Raw genomic sequence first — 25,265 nt, 5'->3', positions numbered from 1 at the left:
ATGTGGGCTCACCAGCACCTTGTACAGTTTCAGGAAGACTTCACTACTCTTATACGCCATTCCCTTTGAATTAGACTTGGATTACCTGCTACACCTGTGTACTAGTTGTCTATATTTCAAGCTCAATTCTATTTGTGTTTCAGCTTTCTGCATGTTATGATTTCATCATTGCCTGTGGACTAGCAAGAGCGAGCAAGAAGAGACACAGAAAAAGAGAGAAAAAGTTTGCCATTGTACAATAATGTCCAATGACCCCTGAACTAAATACCAGTGCACACTGTGAGAGGGCTGCACTGTATTTAGCTGTGTTGCCCAGCATAGTGAAATAATTGGCCAACACTCAGTCTTCAGGCTCACAGGTAAAGAATCACAGCAGGCTTGTACCATCACAACTCAGACATGAGCCAATACCTACACTTCTGGGTCTCTAAAACACACAATATTTCAAATGCCCAAACAAACTTTGATAGAGTGACTGAAAAAATTAACATATTAAAAAGAATGGTTTAGTATCAGAGCCCTAGCAGCAGGTTCTCTAATACTATCTTACGTTGGAGCTCTTTGATTTGAGCTGCTTTTTTCTCATCCTGCTGCTGATCTTCGTTCAGGGCAGCCTCCTCTATCGGGAATCTGAGGGAAAGGAAAATCCATTTTACCACTGACATAAAATCAGCTAACCTTATCTGACAAGAGAGTTTCTTCGCAGTTTCTACAAAGACATTTTAACACAAGTTTCTATTGAGCCTTTAACGATCTAGGGCACCTACTCAAAGCATTTCACAGGCAACTAAATGTCGTCACCACTTCTATTGTTTGGTTGGAGAATGTGCACATTGCTGGCAAGGCTGTTATTTCCCATGGTGCACCTGGAGTCACATGCTGGCCAGATCCGCAGGTCCTGAACAAGGACATTAAGCCACGTGGGTCTTTACCTGGTGTCTCCAGAACATTTGCCTGAAGTTCTGATGTTCAAGTCCATGGCATTAGTGCCACATGGTGGCTCAGTGGTTAGCACTGCTGCCTCACGGCACCAAGGTCCCAGGTTCGATTCCAGCCTCAGGCAACTCTGTGTGTGGAGTTTGCACATTCTCCCTGTGTCTGCATGGGTTTCCTCTGGGTGCCCCGGTTTCCTCCCACAGTCCAAAGGTGTGCAGGTCAGGTGAATTGGCCATGCTAAATTGCCCATAGCGAGAGGTGCATTAGTCAGAGGGAAGTGGGTCTGGATGGGTTACTCTTCAGAGGGTTGGTGTGGACTGGTTGGGCTGAAGAGCCTGTTTCCACACTGTAGGGAATCTAATCAAAACCCCTTCCATCATAATATCAGAAAAAGAGCAACCAATTTGCACTCAGCAACTTTCCAGAAAAAGCAATGTGATAACAACCAGATATTGTGTGAGTGATATCAGGAATGTATTACAGATACATAGGTGAGTAAAAGAGAATAGGGGGCTTGAGTGTGTTAATGGGCCCAGGTTCTGAGAGAGAATAAGGGGAGGGAGAACTGCTCAAGACAGCAATACTAGCAGTTTAAGATAAAAGTAATGGTTTTAAATATGTCATTATGTATTAGAAGGGCAAGAGATTAGCAGGGTAGATCGGAAATGAGTAAAGAGACTCCTATAGGTTGGTACTACCCTTCATCAAATGGATATACCATAATAGACACAACACTAGAATTTAGTGACAGGGAGTAGACCTTGTACTGCAATGCTACCTGTTTATCGCATCCCGGATAACTGCCATCCAAGTATTACGCTCCTCCTTGGAGTTGGTGTGGATCTCGTACATCTCAGGACCTTCATCAGAAGCACTGATGAGGAACATTCCTTTTTCTTCATTGGCTACTTCCCGGACAATGAGCTTTTGCAACGAAATGCCAGCTGGCTTCTGGTCCTGAGAAGTTAGGAGATACAGATACCAAGTTACAGCAAGTGTAAAATGATTCAAAACAGACCTTTACCAGAACCATTTTCTTTATATTTCTTTCTTTTCATCTTTCTCCCCTTCAATCTCAAGTCAAACCCTATTTCAGAGAGTAACGAACTGGCAGCTTCGCCTCCTATGCCACACGCAAACACAATACTCGGTTCACCCTCTGCGACTCACCTCGGAGTGTGACCATTTTAACTGACCACCCAGCTGGCTTCCACCAAGTGGACAGGGTTAATACTGCCCCTATACTGACTAGGCTGATCAAACAGCAGGTATTGGAGGGCTATCAATATCCAAAAAGCCACATTTCAGGTGGGACTGACCCAGTTCCTTCAAGAGGTCAGGATGTACAGAGCAGTGCTGATGACTTGCACTGCCCAAGGCTTACGTCCTTAGCTCATAAGTAAATGGACAAATATGTCCTAAGAAGAGGGTGGACTTTTCAGTCTGTACTTACTACTGTAGCAAATGAGTACTTCTGATCCTTTTCCTGAAGTAGCAGAATCACATCTGTCAAAACGAGGGCCAGAATATCTAAGAAATGGAGCACAAACATGTTAATGAAATAAAGGTAAGGTCGCCATAATCCTATGGGACCATAGCGCTGCACTGTAAACCACCACTAGTTCTGTCTGAATCTCAGGATCACCACACCTCAGGCGAGGGGAAAGGCTGAGAATGAGTGTCCTTCATTGTATCTATATGGTCAGTGCAAAAATTGAACCCACAGCTTTTGCGTTATTCCATAACGGTTAGCTCAGTTGGTTGTATGGTTGGTTTGCGTTATTCCATAACGCAAACCAACCATACAACCAACTGAGCTAACCGATGTACCACACACACCAAGAAAAAATGTAATATCTTTGCTTCCCAATTTCAAACTGATAAAGACAAATTCTTCAAGGATTTCAGGCCCTCCCCAAACTGGGTTCCTGAGAATCTCAATGAGGTTTCCCTGGGAAAATTGTAACCCATCATGGTGCACCAGTTCTGATGAATATGAAACATGAACTCTGCTTCCACAGATGATGCCTGATGAGCTGAGTACTTTCAGCATTTTCAGATCTGTATTTCAAATTTCCTTCATCCGCAGCATTTGCTTTTGTCAGAGTCTCATTTTTAATTCCATTGATTAGTGTCATAATGAATTTGCCTCTAATCCACCCAGGTATAAAGTGTATGAAGACCTTTTCCTTTAGTCCACAGATTCCTCTGTTTATTGTTATCTGCCAAGTGTCAGTCCACAGTGTGAAGAAATACATCATGGGTTGAAATTGTTTTATGAATTTATAATGAATGCTGGAGCCAATTTTGAGGGAGTGCACCGTTAGCAGTGTTAACCCTGGAAATTAACGGCAGACTGCCCTTTTCATGTTCAGGGGAACATAAAAAAGTGCTCTAGCAGCAAATATTTATTCCAAATGACCAAACACACAAAAGGTGTCCATTCAGCCATCAAGGCCCTGCCAGCTTTGTAGAGCAGTCCAGTCATTCTCATTCTCCTGCTTTATCCCCACCAATTACAAATTTCCCTTGAGTGCCTATCCAATATCTGTGTGAAATCACTGACTGCCTCAGCTAACTCCACTCTCACAAGAAGCGAGTTCCAAAACCACACTCAGCATTAGAAGGAGGAAAGTTCATGTCCCTCCTGCACCTCTTATCCACACCATTAAGCTGTGACCGCCAGTCCTTGTACCATCAGGTAATATAGTACACATCATGGCCACCATGTCTGCCTAAGCATCAGGTATTTTGAGTGAACAGAAGATGGGAAAGCCAATATATAAAAATAATGTTGCTTTTTTTTTCCCCTGTTTGGCAATGTGTTCAATTCCACATCATTCACATTCGCAGTAAGGTCTCCAAGTAGAATTCTAATCAATATTTACACCTTAGAAAATTGCGCTCTGCTTTTTCCTGTTAATGACCTAATTACTGTCTCTAACATCTTTGCTACCTATTAATTTTAGTTTGCAAAGAAACCACAAGTCGTGTTGATGAGAAAATAGATGGTTAGCCCTGATGTTGAAATAATGTCAAATAAACAACAGAATATAGTGCTAACCATCAATTTGGGACTTGTCATTTCTCGGCTTTTTTTCCCCTGGATTAATCAAAGGCAGTAGTTTTCTGCTCCAATTCAGTCGCCCTATGCTTTCACTCTCGTCGCTGTCAAACAGACCACCTGTCCTCACTGCAGCTGTGAAATAAAAATCGCAATGACAAAGGGATTTCTACCTTTTAGCCGTCCAGATGCAGCCTTCCAACAGACCACTCCTTCATACAGAAGTCTCCTCTTCGACCTCAGCATGTCTACCTTACGGAAGGCATCACCATTCTTGAGCTTGGCTATTGACTTGGGTTCCATTCGATTTGCAATCTCCTTCAGACGCCGAGCTTTCTCACATACGCTTACCCTCTCATCCACATCAGATATTGTGTCCTTTATCAGGAGCAAGGCCTTGGTCAATTCATCATGATCCTCTGAACCAGCTTTGAAAACACAGGAGCACTCGTCAGAATCAAGAATGCAGACCAGCTGAAATCGCTATTTGTGGGATACAGTTCCCCATTTTATTTACTTCTCGCATTGCTCAATAGCCACAAAGCTGACCTGTCTCCCCATTCCTCTCAGGAATGGCATACAACAGTGAGGCAATGTGGCCTCTGCCTGCAATTCACCCAGTTATTTTAATTAGAGGACAGGCATCTTTTAAGTGTAACCTCAACATTTTCCCCACTGCAAGAGTGAAAATGAAACACTTAGTACTATTCAGTAGCTTGTTTTAGTGATTCTTTGTCATACAATGTATATAAAGCCACATCCTAATGCCACGCCTTGTGGACCAATGAAAGGGAAAGGATGAACACTGAAACCCGGCTGAGACAACAATTTGGACAGTTCAGCCTGCTGAACGTAAAGATCGAGACACACTTGGGGCAACAAGATGCTAGAAAAGAATGAGTTCAGAGTAGGAAACAATACAATGAATCTTGACTTTAACACAACACAGAGGCACAACAGCCAAAGTATGAGGCATGTGAAGCCAATAAGGAATAACAGAGGTAACTTCAGCATGGTAGGAACATAATGGAGCTTGTAAGAGAAAAAAAGTTTGCCTTTTTTTGAGATGCATTGTGCAAAAATTAAACCTTGCAATATCCCAGTTACACAATAAACATTGCTTCATCTTGCTTTCTTTTTGAAATAGAGTCATACAGACCAGAAACAGACACTTCAGTCCAACTTGTCCAAGCCGACAGTTTCCTAAACTAAATTAGTCCTATTGCCAGAGTTTGGCCCACATCCATCTAAACCTTTCCTAACCACATATCTGACCTATCGTCCTACATGTTGTAACTGTCCCTGCATCTCCCACTTTCTCTGGCAGTTCATTGCACATATGAACCACCCTCTGAAAATGTTGCCCCTCAGGTCTCTTTTAAAGCTTTCTCCTCTCACCTTAAACCTATGGCCTCTAGTTTTCCCCCTATCATGGGGAAAATATCTTCGCTGTACACCTTATCTATGCTTCTCATGATTTTATAACCTCTATTAGGTCACCCCTCAAACCCCTATGCTCCAGGGAAAGTTGTCCCAGCATATCCAGCATTCTTATAACACACTATCCAGTCTTGTTATCATCCTTGTACATCTTTCTTTGCAATCTTTCCAATTTCATAATATCCTTCCTATAGAACTGTATGGAAATGCACAGTGAAACAATGCAACTTCAATTATAAAGTAGTTGAGTGGCTGCTTCTACACACCGACATACCTTCAGTATTCTGAATAATCCTTTCCACCAGGACAGGGTACTTAGTTATTCGTTGGGTAACCAGTAAAATGCACTCCTGCACTCCAAGCCGCCTCACTACAGCGTAATTACTTAATTTCTGGAAAAAGAAGCAATGTGAAATTGGTGGGCCGAATGCCCTACAACTATTGTGGTAATAAACAGTGAGGCTTTTCTATTTAAAAAAAAGGTATGATTTTCCACTATAGGAAACTGGGATATGCAATACATTAGATGCTCAGTGTGTGTGTCTTCCTACAACAGAATACACACCTTGATTAGATTTTGGAACTTCTTGTTCTGCTGGTACATCTCTTTGTAATAATTCACTGCCTCGTTGTGCTGACCGCAGAAGTTCCCATACTGCACCTTCATTTCCTCTCCATATTCACCTGAAAACTGAGGCAAAATACATTTGTAAACACTGCAAAAATTATTTCAGATTACGTTGTTAAAAGCTTTGTTGAAATTTTTATTTTTCAGAAGAATAAAGGTGGCTTAGTGGTTAGCACTACTGTCTCACAGCGCCAAAAACCCGGGTTCAATTCCAGCCTCGGGCGACTGGGTGTGGGGTCTGCTCATTCTCCCTGTGCCTGCGTGGATTCCCTCGGGGTGCTCCAGTTTCCTCCCACAGTGGAAAGGTGTGCAGGTCAGGTGGATTGGCCATGCTAAATTACCCATAACATTCAGAGATGTGTAGGTTAGACGCGTCAGCCATGAGAAATGCAGGGTTACACGAATAAGGTAGGGGGAACAGGTGTGGGTGATATGCTCTTCGAAGGGCGGGTGTTGACTCGATGAGCCGAATGGCCCATTTCCACACTCTGGGGACTGTATTTTTTTAAAAAACTGACTGACTTATGGAGAATTGGACATTTGTCCCCTCTAGGGATTCAGCATAGGTTAGGTACAGATTGCCCCAAACATTCACAGGACAAATATAGCACAGATCTATTAGAAACATTCCCTCTACACTAGCCCAAAATATGATTGAGTTACAAGTTTTTCTCTTCCTCCTTCAGCAGGGTGGCCCTTACCCATTTCCTGCAATCAGGAGCCTTCCTAGTGTAAGAATGGTGATTCAATGCAAAAAAGGCCACTTTTGTACTCAGGTCTATCTCATGTCAAATTAAAAAGATACTGTCCAAAACTTGTTCTCTGCAAGATCTGACTTTAAATTTTTGATCAAACCAACAAAGAGGCACAAAACCAAAACATTAACAGTGACGATGTAAAAGTTTTTTTTCATCATTTGGTCTTTCAGACTTTTGTTGTGGGTTTACTCATGAGTCAAATGTGCTTTTGCACAAATGACATCTTTCACAGATTTACCACATGCAAATTTGAAGATTCTAAACCTTCAGTTTCCATGCTTCAACAACAGTGTCTGCATTAGTCTGAAGGATACATGCACATGTCAGTCTACGATCAGGGTCAAGTTAATGGATTATCACCTCAGCTCTCCCAGGATCCCTTAAGCATTACAACATTCTCAGTCCATAATTCCAGTTCCTTTTATTATTTTTTTAACAAATTAGGAAATACTTAAAGTTTGACTTTCACTACAGTTTTACTGTAGTAGCATAAAGCTCTGAGTCAGAAGTCTACTGCACAAAAGCTTCCATGTATAACTCCAGTTAGCCAACAAACATTCAAACACTGACTCAATGAGAGATATTATTGAGTTAATGATACATTTGTCCTGTTTTATGAACACATTTTTGAGCCATCCCACTTTTCTCCTCAATTGAACAGACTACCAGATGAGGTTACAGTTCCATAGGGACTAATGGTTCTCTAGTGCTGTGATCTTGCTGAGTGATTATCAGCATCAACTATCAGGAGTTCAGCATGATTAGGATCCAGTGCAGATAGCAGAAGGGATGAATCAGTAGTGACAATAATGTCTTGTTGACATGCTCTCTCTGCAACTCCAAGATATCAAAAGATAATAAACAAAGCTTTGCAAAGCATCAAGGCACCACAAATGCTTTAGTCAACCAAATACAGTGGTTCTCTTAATTTCAAGGGCTGATTGTAACATCCCACCATCAAATCAGTGGACAAATTGCTTTCAAGCTTTAATTTGCTAAATGCACCTTGGAAGGCACACAAACAGCAGCTGCTTATCACGTGATAAAGAGTTTTCCACCTCTGTCTCTAAACCCACAACCAGAAACTAAACATAAGCCGAAAGAGTCAGAAGATCTACCCCATTTCCAGAACTGCATAACTTAATAGAATGTGATATGTGCACTCAATGCCAGAATACAGTTTTTGGGAAAATAATTTATCACAAGTTGTATCAAGTTGTTGATAACAGCAAGGAGGGAGATAATGGCAGGGCATAAAATTTTTATTTATGAGACACGGATATCTCTGAACTGCTGTAGTTTAGTTGCGATTCAGAGCATCACCACCAAATACCTGCCTTCAAATTATTCCCAGGTCATACTATTCTCTGTACAAAGCAATTGGAATCTGCGAGAGAGATTAAGATCCTTCAATCATTGCAAAGAACCTGCCCTCTCCAGCGTTACTCACGGTGGATTGAGATGGTGACCATTAGCAGGGTATTCAATCATGGGAATTATCAAGTAGGGAATTTCTGGGAGAAATCACAGGTATATGGCAAAAATCGGTTGATTTCTCCATCCTTGGGGGTACTAAAGGTAACTGCAACAAGTCCTTTCAGCCTTCCTCAGCTCACTCAGTGCAGATGTCAACATCCTACCTTTGCTCCCTACCTGTTGAGAGAGAACATCACCAATTTTCTGGATGAGGTAATTCCGGTCACTCCCTTCCTCCAAGGAGTCTTTCCGCCGCTCCTTCAGCCTGGAAAAGAAAACTCCGTGGATTTCCAGCAGCTGGTGTAAACAGGGAAAGATTTTGCCAACAAGGTGTCTGTCGCTGGGCTGGAGCTCCTCCTTCATTCCCCGATTGTACACGTGCAGCATGATTTTCAGAGTTCGGAGATGGTGCATCTCTGTCTGCATTAGTTCTGAAGGAGGCGGGTTTGTTTTAGAAACAGAGTTATGTCAGAAGATAGGAAAGTGATTTAGTCCAAACCATTACAGGGTAGTTATAGAACAGAATGGCAAAAATACAACAAGTTACACAATCCCACTCAGACCCATCCTCTATTCTATTCTCATAATCCCACATTTCCCATGGCTAACCCACCTAGCCTACACAACCTTGGACACTATGGACAGTTTAGCATGGTCAATCCAACTAACCCACACATCTTTGGACTGTGGGAAGAAATTGCAGGAAACGTACACAGACACAGGGAGATTGACTGAGTGGAGTTTGCACAGTCACCTAAGGTCCCTGGCGCGGTGAAGCAGCAGTGCTAACCACACCACTCCAAACAGGAGATTGCAGGGGAATTTCTGCAGTGGAAAACAAGACTACACGTTGAATTTGTAGGGACATGTTGTACTGTTGAGTGAAAGTATTGGGTGTTAAGATAGAACACATACGCATTACTTCAACTTCACAGCACTGGCTCCAGTGACGGCTTATTAAGGCATATTATAGCCAGTGTGGAACTAAACAATGCACATATCAGGGCAGGGGAGAAACACACCCAAATATGCTTGGATCACAGCCAAAATTTCAACTCTTCAGCCTTGTCCAATGAGTGATAGAATAGGCATGGGCATAGAAAGGGTGAGGTTAGGACTAAACGCCGTCATAACTTTGATCATGGAAGTAACTGATAAAAATCATTCAGGAAATCAAATGAATACTGGTGAGGTACCTGAAGGCAACATGCTTGTTGTTTGCACATCTTGACTGCAACAAAAACTACACCAGAGGGGGAGAAACCACATGCAAAAACCACAACCATCAACTGAAGACCTCTCCATACATGTGTGAATTTGTAAAAACTCTCACTAAGTCTCAGTGGCTAGAGAAGGAAATCACATCGAGTCCCAAGTACAGAGCAACCTTAGTTATCCGAACGTCAATTATCCAAACTTCGGATTACCCGAACAAGATCAAAAGGTCCCAAAAAAATGTTAGCACTTATCCAAAAAAAAACTCCCCGCCCATCTCGTTCGGATAATCGCGATTGTTCTGTATAGCCCAGTGCAATTATCGTATTTAATTGCATGTACATTCCTGATGGTTTGCTAAGTCCAACTACAAGGTTAGGTAGGAAACGTAGCATGGAAGTGAGCGGTTGTTAAGTTTAACCTGCTTTCAAAGGAATAGTCCCACATCAGGTTTGATACTGTAACTCACTGAGCCACCATAGGGCAACGAAATGAAGCCCGCTGGCTTTTTCACTGGACGCTGAGCAAACACTCAAGCACATTGAATGACAAGGTCAGCTGAACACACAGTGCACAGACAATTGAGTGCTGATGAATACTGCAGTCTTACCATAAATGACATCCTGTCTTTTGATGACTTCTTTGCTCTGTTTCTTTGCGTATGCCTGGTCCACTGCAAGACTCCACGATTCAGCCTCAAAATCTTGGCCATCTGCCTCCAACTCTGCCTTTAGAGAGGCATAAATGGTGTCTGAAACATGACAGGAAATTGAAAATAAAAGTTAGTCAGTCAGGGCACCGTCTTCCCTTTGCCTCAAAGAAGTTTACAAAGCACTTCCTGGTCTCACCTGGTGCTGTGCAACCAGCACAAGAACGAACAAAACTCCCATTGCAGAGCTGTGGAGACTGGGGTTCTCCTCCTCCAATATGCTAGATACAATTCATGACACTTGTCCACATCAGATCATTCAGTTCTCCAATCTCATCTCCTCCTGCCCTATTTCCCAGCTCGTGCACTTTACTTTTTTTTAAACTGTTTTGTTTAATTGATTGAAGCAATCAGGGTTTTATTTCTGGAGGTTCTATCTTTTATGGAACTTCACCAAGTGGGAGCACAGCTGACAGGAGGTTTAGCTTAATTCAAGCACTGTGCACTCTACTATGCTGCTGGTGGCAGCATTATGCAGCTGTCCCTGGATTGGATTGAATTGAATTGAATGCATGATACCCTCCCTCATCTGCACGCGTCACAATTACCTTCTGCCACAAGTGACTCAATGGATGACGAAACTAGACTCTGGGTTTCCTCAGCAGAAGTCTTGGTTTTCGGTATTCCATTCTCCACTTCCTGCTCCATCTCCCCTGCAGTTATTCTAATCATAAAATGCAAAAGCATGTATCAAAAAATAGGTGCGACTTTAGGTATAAGTACAATTCCATTCACCTCTCCAATCAGATCAGACCTAAATATCTCCCAACTTAGAGGAACTGAGTGACATTTTTTTGTTAGTGCCAATCCGCAATACCCCTATTTATTTATTTGTACTAACTTTATTTTTGATATGGATTTTATGGCTAAAACCTTGTCGTTTGATTAACGTCACTGCCTATTTCTATAGCCAAAACTAAATGGATCAGACTAGATCCCATTTTGTAAATGGCTTTTTGCTCAACATTTAATCCATCATAAATGTTACGATTAGCTTCCAGCTTGCTACTGTCTCCTGGGATCCAATGTTCTCGGTGTGGTAGATTTGAGGGATTTAGTTGGAATTGCTGTGTGGCTTCTAGTATCACTAATGTAGGTCAGTGAAAATAATAGAGATGGTGTCACGATCATGGCACTCCAAACTGCTTCCCAATAGTTTAATTGGGAAAAGTTATAGTCCTCAGAACAACAGGGACATCTTTTAAAAAAAAGATATAATCATTCTCAACTAACTGGGACTTCACCTGTTTATCAATGTGAGTATTTCCTAACAATGTAGTAAGTTGTGCTAACCCGTGATTGGTGTAGCTAGTAACACTGGTTGAAGACGGTTGGGAAGGTCTCCTTGGTGGAACGGTCATGCCGATACTCCGCACAGCTCCAGACGTGCCATCAGTGGCCAGCGGTAAGCACCGAGGCTGTTCCTTCACTAAAGGCGCTGCAAAGGGAATGTTAGGTGTCAGAAAGCAAATTTAACCCTTTCTGCCTCTCAGATTGTCCTAATCTGCTATTCCTGCTTTGTCTCAGCCCCTTCAGCCCTAAACATCCTACACCCCAACTCCACTTCTCCAAATCCTGCACCCCTCTCACTATTCTGTTCCCCACACTTTGCCCCTGACAATCTTGTAAAGATCACCTGGCTACAAAAAGACCAGGGCATATTTTCTAATCCACCAGCTCAGATGTTATTCCACACCTCTGGAGCAGGTGGGAATTGAACCCAGGTCTTCTGGCTTCAGCTGCTTCATCAATGACTTCCCTCCATCAAACATGCAGAGTGGTATCTTCATGGATGACTGCAGATTGTTCAGAACGAGCCGTGACTCCCCAGACACTGAAGTAGCACAAGCTGATAGGCAGTAAGACCTGGATGAACTCCAAGCTTGGGTTGATACATGATAAAACAACATTTGTGCCACACAAATTCCAGGCAATGACCATCTTCAACAGCCAATCAATCAAATTCTTGCTGTTCAACGGCACTACTACTGCTGCATCTCTCACTATCAACGTCCTATTAACAGTGGTCATAAACTGAGCTGGGCCAGCCATTTAAATAATACGGCTCCAAGAGCAGGTCAGAGGCTGATAATTCTGTGGTGGGTAACCAACCTCCTGACTTCCCCAAAACAAGTCCACCATTTACAAGACAAAGTCATTTTGGGAAAGCAAGTCTTCGCAGGACTTCTATACTTAATGGTAAGGTCCTAGGGAGTGTTGCTGAACAAAGAAACCTTGGAGTGCAGGTTCATAGCTCCTTGAAAGTAGAGTCACAGGTAGATAGGATAATGAAGGCGGCATTTGGTATGCTTTCCTTTATTGGTCAGAGTATTGAGTACAGGAGTTGGGAGGTAATGTTGCAGCTGTACAGGACATTGGTTAGGCCACTGTTGGAATATTGCATGTAATTCTGGTCTCCTTCCTACCGGAAAGATGTTGTGAAACTTGAAAGGGTTCAGAAAAGATTTCCATGGATGTTGCTAGGGTTGGAGGATTTGAGCTATAGGGAGAGGCTGAACAGGCTGGGGCTGTTTTCCCTGGAGTGGAGGCTGAGTGGTGACCTTCGAGGTTTATAAAATCATGAGGGGCATGGATAGGGTAACTAGACACAGTCTTTTCCCTGGGGTCAGGGAGTCCAGAACTAGAGGGCATAGATTTAGAGTGAGGGGGGAAAGATATAAGAGAGACCCAAGAGGAAACTTTTTCAGAGGATGGTGCGTGTATGGAATGAGCTGCCAGAGGAAGTGGTGGAGGCTGGTAAAATTGCAACATTTAAAAGACATCTGGATGGGTATATGAATAGGAAGGGTTTGGAGGAATATGGGCCAGGTACTGGCAGGAGGGACTAGATTGGGTTAGGATTAGGATATCTGGTTGGCATGGACGGGTTGGACTGAAGGGTCTGTTTCTGTGCTGTACACCTCTATGACTCAGTTCGATGGAATATTCTCACTTGCCTGGATAAGCATTACTTCAGCAACATTCAACAAGCTTGACATCATCCAGGACCCAGCAGCCTCAGAGATTTGCACCACATTCACCCCCTTTCCACATCAATTCTCTTCACCCACAGAGGCAACAAGTGCATATTATCTACAATAGTGCACTACAGTAAGTTACCAAGGCTTTTCTGACAGCAACCAAACCCATGATGTCTAACACATAGATGGACAAAGGCATATGGGTGGTACAATCACCATCTTAAAAAGGGACCTAAGAGGCAACTTTTTCCACAGAGGGCAGTACGCGTCTATGGAATGAGCTACAACAGGAACTGATAGATGCAGGCACAGTTACAACATTTTAAAGACATTTCAACAGGTACATGAACAGGAAAGGTTTACATGGAACATAGAACAGTACAGACCCTTCAAGTCAATGATGTTGTGCCAAGTGCCTAACTACACACCTGTCAATTTACTGCCATCCATGTGCTTGCCCAGCAGTTGCTTTAAATGTCCCTAATGTCTCTGAGTCTACCACCACTGCATTCCACACACCCACCACTCTCTGTGTAAAGAACCTACCTCTGACATCTACCCTATACCTTCCTCCAATGACCTTAAAATCATGATCCCTCATGACAGCCATTTCTGACCAGGGCGAAAGTCTTTGTCTATCTACACTTCTCATTATCTTGTACACCTCTATCAAATCACCTCTCTTCCCTCTTGTCTCCCGTGTTGAGGCATATGGGTCAAGTACAAGCAACTGGGACTAGTTTGGTTTGGAAACCTGGTCAGCATGGACGAGTTGGATTGAATGGTCTACTTCCATGCTGCATGGCTCGCATCAACTTGAATTGGAACAAGTTGCCATGCCTTGACAATTACTGGGTCAACCCCTTTCCTGACTACGTGTGGGCGTACCTACACTCAAGGAGTGCAGCTAATCAAGAAGGGAGCTCACCAGCATCATCTGGAGGGAAATTTGGGATGGGTAATAAATAATGGCACCCACATCCAATGATTGAATTTTTTTTTAAAAAGTCTAGCTTTCCTCTTGGCTCAGTTCATGGCAACTATGTTTCCAAACTACACTTATAGTTGGGACAAGGTGGCAATCTGACTCAGAGACTCCAAGATAGATTGTGGAAATACAACATTGGTAAGATAAGGAAGTAATCATCTACAATAGGGGCTAAGACACACAGAATGAAGACACAGCTTCAATGTATAAAACCCCAGGTTGGTATCTATCTACAACTGTGCAATGCTGCTTGCTGCCTCAATATGAAAATGAGTAATACATCACCTCTACAGGCTAAAAGAAAACGTTTTTCACTGTGCAATCCATTATTCGCACAGGGCAACACAACCTGAGGCTGCTTGGAGATATAATGTGTTTTTTTTAAATCAGCACTGGCTGACAGCTCATAGGCTACAACTCCACATTCATTAATACTGCAGCCTCTGAGAAGACTTGGAACAGAGTGACCCAAATGGTACAATCTGCCTCTGAGGAGAATGAGTGATGTACATTTAGCAATTTCAGAAACTCAAGCTCAAATCAGCCAGCGTTCTCAATTTAGTTCAAACCACAGGATTGCTCAAAACTCTTGCAATAGCTTTCTTTGCTGTACAATCTTATTTTTAAAAAAGCATGCAGTTTAACCTTGATAGGAGTAATGAAACATTTAGACAGAAAAGGTGCTGTATAAATACGAAAGTTATAGCTTTAATGATAGCTCTTCCACAACATTGGCCACAGAGACAGGATGAGGTGATCTACCTCCCGAGTCCATGAGTCATTCCTGCTGGTACAGCTAAGTGATTTGCAGTTCAAAGAAGCTGAGTTTCTAAAGGCACAACTAAGTAGAAGACAGCTGTAGACATGAGCAACATTGAATCATGATCCCCAAATAAGGAGTTGTTTCTTTTTTCTTAATTATTTCATAGGACATGGACAGGGACAGAGTTTGCAGCACATCCCTAGTTACCCTTGAACCAAGGCTCAGCCATCTCAGAGAGCAGTTAAGAGTCAACCACATTGCTGTGGGTCTAGAGTCACACACATAGGCCAGACTAGGTAAGGATGGTAGAATTCCTTCCCAATAAAGAACATTAATGAATCAGGTGCTTTTTTAAAAAATGTAACAATCAATGTTAGTTTCAGGGCTACTATTTCTGAGACAAGTTTAATGTTCCAGGTTTATTAACTGAATTTAAATTCCACAAAAATCGGTGATGGAATTTGAACTTCTGTCCTTAGCTTTATGTCACATGTCAGATTTTAAACCATTTCTCTAAACCAGTGTACAATGAGACATAGTGCAGAAACATAACCATGGAAGATGTTTTCACAAAATAAAGCCTTTTCGTGTCAGCAAATCACCAGCATTGATCTTACTGTGAGGTGATAAATGTTCAAAGTGGCACTCCTGCCCTGGTTTGGGATGTGGGCAGGTGCCAAACTATGCTACATTGCAACATTTACCCTCTAAACTAATCATCCACAACTCCATTATCCTAACTTGTACCCATTATCACTGACTCATCACCCATGCTCACTGACATGTAGTTGCAACAGCTTTCATAGTCACTGTAACCTCTGCCAGTTTAAAATAATCACCAACATATTTGTGCTACTATAACTCTGACCTCTTGTTTAAATCTGATTTTCATTACCCCATCCTGCACAGGAAAAGCTCGAGGGACAAGCTGGTCTTCACTGTCCTTACTTACGAGGTGTTGGGGACAGAGGGGGAAAAACAGGGAAACAATAAGGAGATCAAATCCAACTGTCTCCTGCATTAGATAAATATAAATTGTTCAGAAAACTCACCAGGCTGGGCAGTGTTCTGTGGACTTCCAGAATACTTCTGCTGGGAATCCTTTTGCTGTTTAAACAAAGAATAGAGTTTTGACCAGAAGGCATCAATTTACTGGATTCCAACACCACACAACTAGATCTCAGTATTCACTTTCTAGCTTATGATCACTGTCACCAAAGACGACTGAATGCTTTCATAACAATAGCAGAGTTTCTGGTATTGTCTTTTGAAAATTAAAATGTGGGGCCAAGAAAGTGTGTGTGTGTGTGTTAAAGGTTACTGAGCAAACTATGTACTTGGGATCTCCAGAGAGGTGTCAATATTCAGTTTAAAAAAAACTATTTATTAAGGTCTCTCATACAAAAGTTTGAAAACAGTCAAGTGGCTTTTGAAGTTACAAAGAAACTTAATAGAATGAATAATGAAAATACTTTGTTGCTGGAGATTTAGCATTAATGGATCAATTTAAAATCAGAAGCAAGGTGAACATTTAGGAGAAACAGCTCTGCAATGAGATGTTGGAGTACAGAATGTTTTACTGAGATAATGACTGAGGCAGACACGATGGGCCAAATGGACTCCTCCCGTTGTGTAAACTCCTATGGCTGAATAACAGAGGATGTGCCAGACAGAACAATAGCAGAACCGCGTCCTGGGAACAGTGAAACATTCTGCTCAGTGATGACATTTCTGGTTTCCAAGCATCTGCACATCATTAGGGCACTGAAGAGTAAATTTAGGAGGTTTCTTTATAGCTGGTAAATCACCCAATTATGACATATTCCAAAAGACTGCAGTTTGCAATACATACAGTTGTGTGCTCACAGAATATTGCAGCCACGGAGAAGAACAGCAAATAATTGGGGGAAGCCATACTGCTATTGTCACTGGACTAGTAATCCACAAGGCACAGACTAATGCTTTCAGGAAATAGATACTAACCCTTGTTGGTGATTAAAAGCTAATCTATTGGAGACCACAAGGCAACTGTCATAAAAACCCATTTGATTTACTTGTGCCCGTTTGGGAAGATGATCTGACCGATGTGAGATAACAGACCCACAGTGTGGTGATGTGGTCCACTCCTAACTGCCCTCTGTGATGGCCTAGCAAGCCACTCAGTTGTATCAAGTTACTGCACAGTCTAAAGAAAGAAAAAAGTCAGATGGACTCAACATCAAATGAGGCACTTGAAACGACTCTACAGCTCTGGCGTAAAGTCCTTCTTATTAAATTCTGGAGACGTGAGCCAAAACCGGAGAGCTGTTCTACAGACCTTTTTTTTTTATTTCAAAAATATACTTTATTCATAAATGATTTGATGGTCTGTACATTGGATCATGCCATACATATGTCCATATTTACAAACACAGATTCGACTTTATTCTTGTCCTTTACAATCCTGTGCATTTTTTCAATCTTGTATATATACATATATTTGGCTGGGGCATCAGCAGAGCCCAAAAATACGTCTGTATGGGCCCCCTGTTCTTCTTTCGGCAGGCCGATCTTACACGGTGGTCTTTCCCCACCGCGCCTTGGCGGCAGCTGCCCCAAGCTTCAGCGCGTCCCTCAACACGTAGTCTTGGACCTTGGAATGTGCCAGTCTGCAACACTCGGTCGGGGTCAACTCCTTCAGCTGGAAGATCAACAGGTTTCGGACCGCCCAGAGAGCGTCCTTCACCGAGTTGATGATCCTCCAGGCGCAGTTAATGTTCGTCTCGGTGTGAGTCCCGGGGAACAGGCCGTAGAGCACGGAGTCCCGCGTCACGGCGCTGCTCGGGACGAACCTCGACAAGCACCACTGCATTCCTCTCCAGACTTCCTCTGCATAGGCACATTCCAGAAGGAGGTGTGTGACAGTCTCGTCCCCCCCGCAGCCACTTCGAGGGCAGCGTGCGGTGCGGCAGAGAGTCCGGGCGTGCATAAAGGATCTCACAGGCAGAGCCCTTCTCACCACCAGCCAAGCCACGTCTTGGTGCTTGTTGGAAAGTTCTGGCGATGAGGCATTCTGCCAAATGGCTTTGACAGTCTGCTCAGGGAACCGCTCGACAGGATCCGCCCTCTCCTTTTCCCGAAGGGTCTCAAGGACGCTACGTGCTGACCACTTCCTGATGGACTTGTGGTCAAAGGTGTTTTTCCTCATAAATTTCTCCACGAAGGACAGGTGATACGGAACGGTCCAACTACTCGGAGCGTTCCGCGGCAGCGAGGCCAGGCCCATCCTTCGCAACACCGGGGACAGGTAGAACCTCAGTACGTAGTGACACTTGGTGTTTGCGTACCGGGGATCCACGCACAGCTTGATGCAGCCACACACAAAGGTGGCCATCAGGGTGAGGGTGGCATTGGGCGTGTTTTTTCCCCCATTGCACCGGTCTTTGTACATAGAGTCTCTTCGGACCCGGTCCATCTTTGATCTCCAAATGAATTGGAAGATGGCCCGGGTGACTGCGGCGGCACAGGTCCTGGGGATAGGCCAGACCTGTGCCACATATAGCAATACTGAGAGTACCTCACACCTGATGACCAGGTTTTTTCCCGCGATGGAGAGCGACCGTTGCCCCCATCTGCCTAGTTTCTGTCTCATCTTCCTGATCCGCTCCTCCCAGGTCTTGGCGCACGCCCCAGCCCCCCCGAACCAAATACCCAGCACCTTCAGGTGGTCAGTCCTGACGGTGAAGGGGATAGAGGATTGGTCGGCCCAGTTCCCGAAGAGCATGGCCTCGCTCTTGCCTCGGTTTACCTTGGCCCCCGAGGCCCGTTCGAACTGGTCGCAGATGCACACGAGTCTGTGCACGGACAGCGGATCCGAGCAGAAAACAGCGATGTCATCCATGTACAGGGAGGCCTTAACCTGCAGGCCCCCGCTGCCAGGAATAGTCACCCCCCTCAGGCTCGCATCCTTCCTGATGGATTCGGCAAATGGCTCTATGCAACACACAAACAAGGCGGGTGAGAGGGGGCATCCCTGCCTGACTCCAGATCTTACAGGGAAGCTATCTGATTCCCACCCATTGATTGAGACTGCATTGACAGACCAGTCAAGCAGCAGCTGGACAGTCTTCATGATTTCATGAGTGACAAGAGCTGAAAAACCACTAACACTGTGCCTTGGCATTCTCTGTCACAGTGACTAGACCCACGTGATGTGACAGCATATTAGTACACGGTTGATAGGGAACTGCCTTGCAAGTTCTCAATATTTACTCCAGATGATATTAAGTTTCTTGGCTTCAGGGTAAACTTGTGTAAGGAAACCTCCTGCTGATTACCACGGCAACATGGAAAATTGCTCAGGTCTGTCCTGTCCACAAAAGGCAGGACAAAGCCAAACCAGTCAACTACAGCCAAACTGTTAACAATCGAACCATCAGCATAATGACAGAAGGGATCTTTAACAGTTTTATCAGGGCATTTGATCTCAAATAACTTGCTCACTAATGCTCAATTTGGGGACAAAACAGTGAGAAAGACAGACAAATGACTTTGATGCCTCTGGTTCTAGTTACAGATTGCAGATGGAGAAATAAAAATCAATCTTACAATTGCAAGGAGACAGACCAGCTAAGAAATGATGATGATCGTGCTTGTGATGCACAGCTGTGGAACAGCCCAGACTTACATATGACAAGTTAGATGAATGCAGATTGAATCATTTGACAAAATGCACAAGTCATTTCCTCTCTGTCAATGTTGCTAAAACTTGAACCCAGCTTGTATTAGCCTCAGGACAGAAGGTATGTTTGAAACAAAGTACATGTGAAATATTCCCGTTCATTAAGCAGCTGTAAATTAAAATGTATCTTGCTTCAAAATATTTGCCCATTTTGACCTGAGGATATCTAAAGCAACTTTTCCTCTGTCCTTACAGCTTTCAGTAGCAAATTGTTCCAAAGGCCTACTATCATCCTATGCAACTTCCTGCAAGACTCATCTCCCTGTGACTTCCACAGGGCTTCAGCCCACACACAAGCCTCCTTGGAATACAACACAATTAGCAGATTCAGAGAAAAGCTGGTACAAGAAAAGGATGCCATTATGTTGAAAAAGTAAGATCTGTTCTGCTGTAGATTACAGATATAGCACGATGATGGAAGCATTACTCTACTTTGAGCCCATAAAAGGATCCTCAGCTGGGAATGATTGGCATCTGTTCCTAGTCAGTGGAATCAATCAAGTTGAAGTGGCTGAGAGTTACGAGTGACCTTCACAAGACTGAAAATCACTTGCAATGTCTCAGCAGTATGCCAAACACTTAGACCTTTGAACATCAACTGACTTAATCTAAAACACCAGCTGGGCGCGTAGGTTTATCTGTGTATTTAAGCACAATGAATGACTGCTTGCACTTGAGGGTGGGGGGTGGGGTATGTAGGGGTGGGGGGGGGGGGGGGGGGGGGAGAAAGAGAGAAGGAGAAGAAAACAAAATCAGGTAATGATTACAACCAGAGCCTTGTAGCATTTAAGATATCTTCACTGCAGTTGGCTAATACGTATTGTGGAGACTTATGTTAATCACTGTTTACCTTGAAGTGAACATATCATTAACACTTTGACACTCCTAATTAATTGGACCTTTCAGGAAGGGTCAAAGCTCTGGCAGTGCCATGGTGACAGAGACCCACAGGCACACCCTGAGCTCATGCTACATTTATAACACAACTATATCACAAGTTATTGTGATTGTCGTTGGCCGGTAAGATCAAGGAAAACCATAAAACAGGTGTATCAGCAATAAACGAATGACTAGAAAAAGATTAGGGCCAAAGATGGGAAGTTGTGAGAGAGTCCGAGGAGATAGGGGAAGTGCTAAATAAATATTTTTCCTCAGTATTCACGCTGGAAAAAGACAATCTTGTTAAGGAGATTACTGAGATACAGGCTAATAGACGAGACAGGATTGAGGTTCACAAGGAGGGGGTGTTTGCTATTTTCACACTGTCCAGAATTGCTAAGTCCCCGGGGCGGGATGGGATTTATCCAAGGATTCTCTGGGAAGTCAAGGAGGAGATTGGAACCTTTGGCATTGATCTTTATGTCGTCATTGTCTACAGGAATAGTGCCAGAAGACTGGAGGACAGCAAATGTTCAAGGAGGGGAGTAGAGACAACCCTGGTAATTATAGACCAGTGAGCCTTATTTCTGTTGTGGGTAAGGTGTTGGAAAGGATAAGAGATGGATTCATAATCACCTAGAAAGGAATAAGTTGATTAGGGATAGTCAACACTTTCATCAAGGTTGCGCCTCACATACCATATTGAGACATTTGAGATGGTGACCAAACAAGGTGGATAATGGTAAAGTTGTTGATGTGGTGTATATGATTTTAGTAAGGAGTTTGATAAGGTGCCCCATAGTAGACTATTGCACAAAATATAGAGGCAGGGGATTGAGGGTGATTCTGCGGTTTGGTTCAGAAATTGGTTAGCTGAAAAAAGACAGAGGGTGGTGGTTGATGGGAAATGTTCATCTGGGAGTTCAGTTATAGTGGTGTACCGCAAGGATCTGTTTTGGGGCCACTGCTGTTTGCCATTTTTATAAATGACCTGGATGAGGGTGTAGAAGGGTTAGTAAATTTGCAGATGACACTAAGGTCGGAGGAGTTGTGGATAGTGCTGAAGGATGTTGCAGGTTACAGAGGGACACATAAGCTGCAGAGCTGGACTGAGGGGTGGTAAATGGAGGGGTGTGAGGTGATTTACTTTGGAAGGAGTTAAAGAATTAATGAATACTGGGCTAATGGTAAGATTCTTGGTAGTGTAGATGAGCAGAGAGATCTCTGTGTCAAAGTACATAGATCCCTGAAAGTTGCTACCTAGGTTGATAAAGGTTGTTAAAGAGGCATATGGTGTATTAGCTTTAATTGTAGAGGGATTGCATTTCAGAACCATGAAGTCATGTTGCAGCTGTACAAAACTCTGGTGTGGCTGCACCTGGGAGTATTGCGTACAGTTCTGGTCGCTACATTATAGGAAGCATTGGAAGGGGTTCAGAGGAGATTTACCAGGATGTTGCCTGGTATGGAAGAAGGTCTTACAAGGAAAGGCTGAGGGACTTGAGGCTGATTTTGTTAGAGAGAAGGTTGAGAGGTGATTTAATTGAGACATACAAGATGATCAGAGGGTTAGATGGGGTGGCCAGGGAGAGCCTTTTTCCTCAGATGGTGATGGCTAGCACGAGGGGACATCGCTTTAAATTGAGGGGTGATAGATATCGGACAGATGTTAGAAACAGTTTCTTTAGTCATAGTAGGAGGGGCGTGGAAGCCTCTTTCTGGAACAGTAGACAACTCGCCGCTTTAAGGGCATTTAAATGGTCATTGGATAGACATATGGATGAAAGTGAAAGAGTGTAGGATAGACAGGCTTCAGATTGGTTTCGCAGGTTGGCGCAATATCTTGGGCCAAAGAGCCTGTACTGTGCTGTAATGTTCTATGTTCGATGCTGCTGGTGCCAGTGCCAATCCAAATGAGACATTACAGCTGGAGAAAATCAAACCTGCCAATACAGTTTACTTTGCCAGCTAAGGCAACCCTGCTAATCCCAATCTATATTAAAATCCTCAATCTTGGTGTCCAGGGCACAATTTCAATACTTTTAGATGGCACACAATCTGTAAGCATTGTGAATCATGAGGTGGTTCAAGCTGGTGAAATGGGCAAACAAAAATGGCAGATGAAACTGAATGCAGAGAAGCATGAAGTGACTCATTTTAGTCAATATAAAGTACAGAAACAAAAAGATACAATTCAACTGGTGGTGTTGAAGCAGTGTGACCTGATATATCTGTTAATCATTGCCAGGCCAGAATACGAGCACGGTTACTAAAACATACAGCACCCTGGAAGGGGTCTTGTAGTGCAGTGGTACAATCCCTGGACAAGGTGGCTTGGGTTAAGTCCCGAGGTAAAAACAATGACTGCAGATGCTGGAAAGCAAATACTGGATTAGTGGTGCTGGAAGAGCACAGCAGTTCAGGCAGCATCCAACGAGCAGCAAAATCGACATTGCGGGCAAAAGCCCTTCATCAGGTCCCACCTGCTCCAGAGGTATGTCATACCATCTCTGCACAGGCTGGTTAGGGAAATATCTACAGCATTCTGGGGTTTTCTGAATTGTGCCATAAAATACAGCAGCAAGGTAGTTCTGTTATACCTGCATAATAATCCCGATTTGGTTAAATAACCATATCGTGTCAAGTTCTGGACATCACACTTGAAAAATGTAAACGTTATTAGAGATAATTCAAGAGAGTGGAGTTCTCATCCCTAGAACCAGTTATGTAAATAAATCAATAAAGTTGGGAATGTGTTATAGGGTGAGAGAAGATTGGATATGGGTTTTCAAATCCATGAAGTGTCCATACAAAGTCAGTAGGGAGACACTACTCATTAGCAGAAGGTTTGAGAACCAGCAGATACAGATTTAAAGCTGGCTGGCAAAACAAGCAAGATTTACATAGAGGTATGCAACAAATATTTCAGATCTGGAATGTAGTGCCGAAGAGCGTGGCAGAAGCAGGGCCAACTGAGGCTTTCAAATATGAATTGAATCATCACAATCAGAGCCAGACAGCATGGAAACAGACAGCTTGGTCCAACCAGTCCATGCCAACCATAATCCCCAACTACACTAACCCCACCTGCCTGTCCTTGGCCCTTATCCCTTCAAACATTTCTTATTCGTGAATTTATCCAAATGCTTTTAAATGCTGTAACTGTACCCACATCCACCTTTCCTCTGGAAGTTCAGTCCACATACAAATCATTGTGAAAAGGTTCCCCCCATGTCGTTTTTAAATCTTTCTCCCCTCACATTAAAAAATATGCCCCCTAGACTTGAAATCCCCCACCCTAGGGAAATAAACAGCTGCCATTCACCTTATGTACACCTCATGCTTTTATAAACCTCTACAAAGTCACCCCTCAATCTCTTACGCTTCAGTGTAAAGTCCCAGCCTATTTTTAGAACTCAAACCCTCCATTCCTGGCAACAACCTGGTAAACCTTTTCTGAAACTTGTGCAGCATAATATGCTTCCTGTAACAGGGTGACCAGAACTGGACACAGTATTCCAGAAGAGGCCCTACCAATGTTCTGTACAACCTCAAATGACATCCTAACTCCTATACTCCAAAAGGTTTGAGCAATGACGGAAAGCATGCTAAATGCCTTCTTAACTATATGTGAAACATTATCCTGAAAAGAAAATAATCAGTGGAGACAGGGGAAAGGTAGGGGTTGGCACAAGGTGAAACAGCTCCTTCCGTGGACCAGGGAGACAATGATTGACTGAATGACCACTTTGTGCTCTAACCATTCGGTGATTCCTTGGGGCAAGGGGGATCTTTGCTCGAATGCCAAGTGTACCTTTCCCACCCAACCCAGGAAGAACCTACAGTCAGTTATTCAAAGTCACAGTTCACAACCAAACAAATTCAGGATTTGGAGATGCTGGTGTTGGACTGGAGTGTACAAAGATAAAAATGACAACTCCAGGTTATAGCCCAACAGGTTTATTTGGAAGCATTAGCTTTTGGAGCTAATTTAGGGTTGTAACAAATTCAGGTTCCATTTAAACCATTTCAGAAGACTCTAGTCACAATTTATACAATGAGTACCTTCCGACTAGCAAAGTTTAGACTTTCTGCACATTTAATAAGCATTCAGCAAACCCAAAGGTCACCTTAAACAGCCTCAATATCTAATTTTGAATTTGCCTATCCCTTTAAACAAACAGAAGCTTGAATATGCATAGGCTACACGTTCACCATTTCCAACCATTCCCATTTTGGTAGGTCTAAAGCAACAATATTCAACAGCATTGAAAAGTGAAATTTTAAACTTAATCCAATCAAAGATAAAGCATTTGACAGGGGGAGGCAATGATCTAATGGTATTATCCATTAGACTATTCATCCAGGAGGTCAACTAGCGTTCTGGGAGTTGGGTTTGAATCCTGCCACAGCAGATGGCCGAATTTAAATTTAATAAAATATTTAAATGATGACAACGAAACCACGGCCAATTGTCAGAAAACTCCACTTGGAGAGAAGGAAATCAACCATCACCTGGTCTGATCTACATGCGACTCCAGGGCAAAAGTGAGGACTGCAGATGCTGGAAACCAGAGTCTAGATTAGAGTGGTGCTGGACCTGCTGTGTTTTTCTAGCAGCACTCTAATCTAGACTAGATGTGACTCCAGACCCACAGCAATGTGGTTGACTCCCAACAGCCCTCTGAAATGGTCTAGCAAGCCACTC

The 25,265-nt window shown here is 43.3% G+C and overlaps 1 protein-coding gene across 4 annotated transcripts in view; it reads right to left on the bottom strand.

Annotated features, from left to right (window-relative positions):
- Positions 1 to 25,265, bottom strand: part of arhgef18b (rho/rac guanine nucleotide exchange factor (GEF) 18b) — a 209,870-nt gene that overhangs the window by 19,109 nt on the left and 165,496 nt on the right. For all 4 annotated transcript variants that reach the window (XM_072594313.1, XM_072594311.1, XM_072594312.1 and 1 more), the window contains 11 exons: positions 16,011 to 16,065; positions 11,520 to 11,664; positions 10,775 to 10,890; positions 10,128 to 10,268; positions 8,480 to 8,733; positions 6,006 to 6,131; positions 5,715 to 5,832; positions 4,174 to 4,428; positions 2,390 to 2,466; positions 1,715 to 1,893; positions 551 to 630 (listed from right to left, as the gene is read on the bottom strand). In XM_072594313.1, the coding sequence (XP_072450414.1) occupies positions 551 to 630; positions 1,715 to 1,893; positions 2,390 to 2,466; positions 4,174 to 4,428; positions 5,715 to 5,832; positions 6,006 to 6,131; positions 8,480 to 8,733; positions 10,128 to 10,268; positions 10,775 to 10,890; positions 11,520 to 11,664; positions 16,011 to 16,065 (1,546 nt within the window). The remainder of the gene's footprint in view (positions 1 to 550; positions 631 to 1,714; positions 1,894 to 2,389; positions 2,467 to 4,173; positions 4,429 to 5,714; positions 5,833 to 6,005; positions 6,132 to 8,479; positions 8,734 to 10,127; positions 10,269 to 10,774; positions 10,891 to 11,519; positions 11,665 to 16,010; positions 16,066 to 25,265) is intronic.

Source organism: Chiloscyllium punctatum, chromosome 24 (genome assembly GCF_047496795.1).
Source record: "Chiloscyllium punctatum isolate Juve2018m chromosome 24, sChiPun1.3, whole genome shotgun sequence".
In the NCBI taxonomy this organism is placed as follows: domain Eukaryota; kingdom Metazoa; phylum Chordata; class Chondrichthyes; order Orectolobiformes; family Hemiscylliidae; genus Chiloscyllium; species Chiloscyllium punctatum.
The sequence above is the reverse complement of the archived record's forward strand: the minus strand, read 5'-3'. Positions and strand labels throughout refer to the sequence as shown.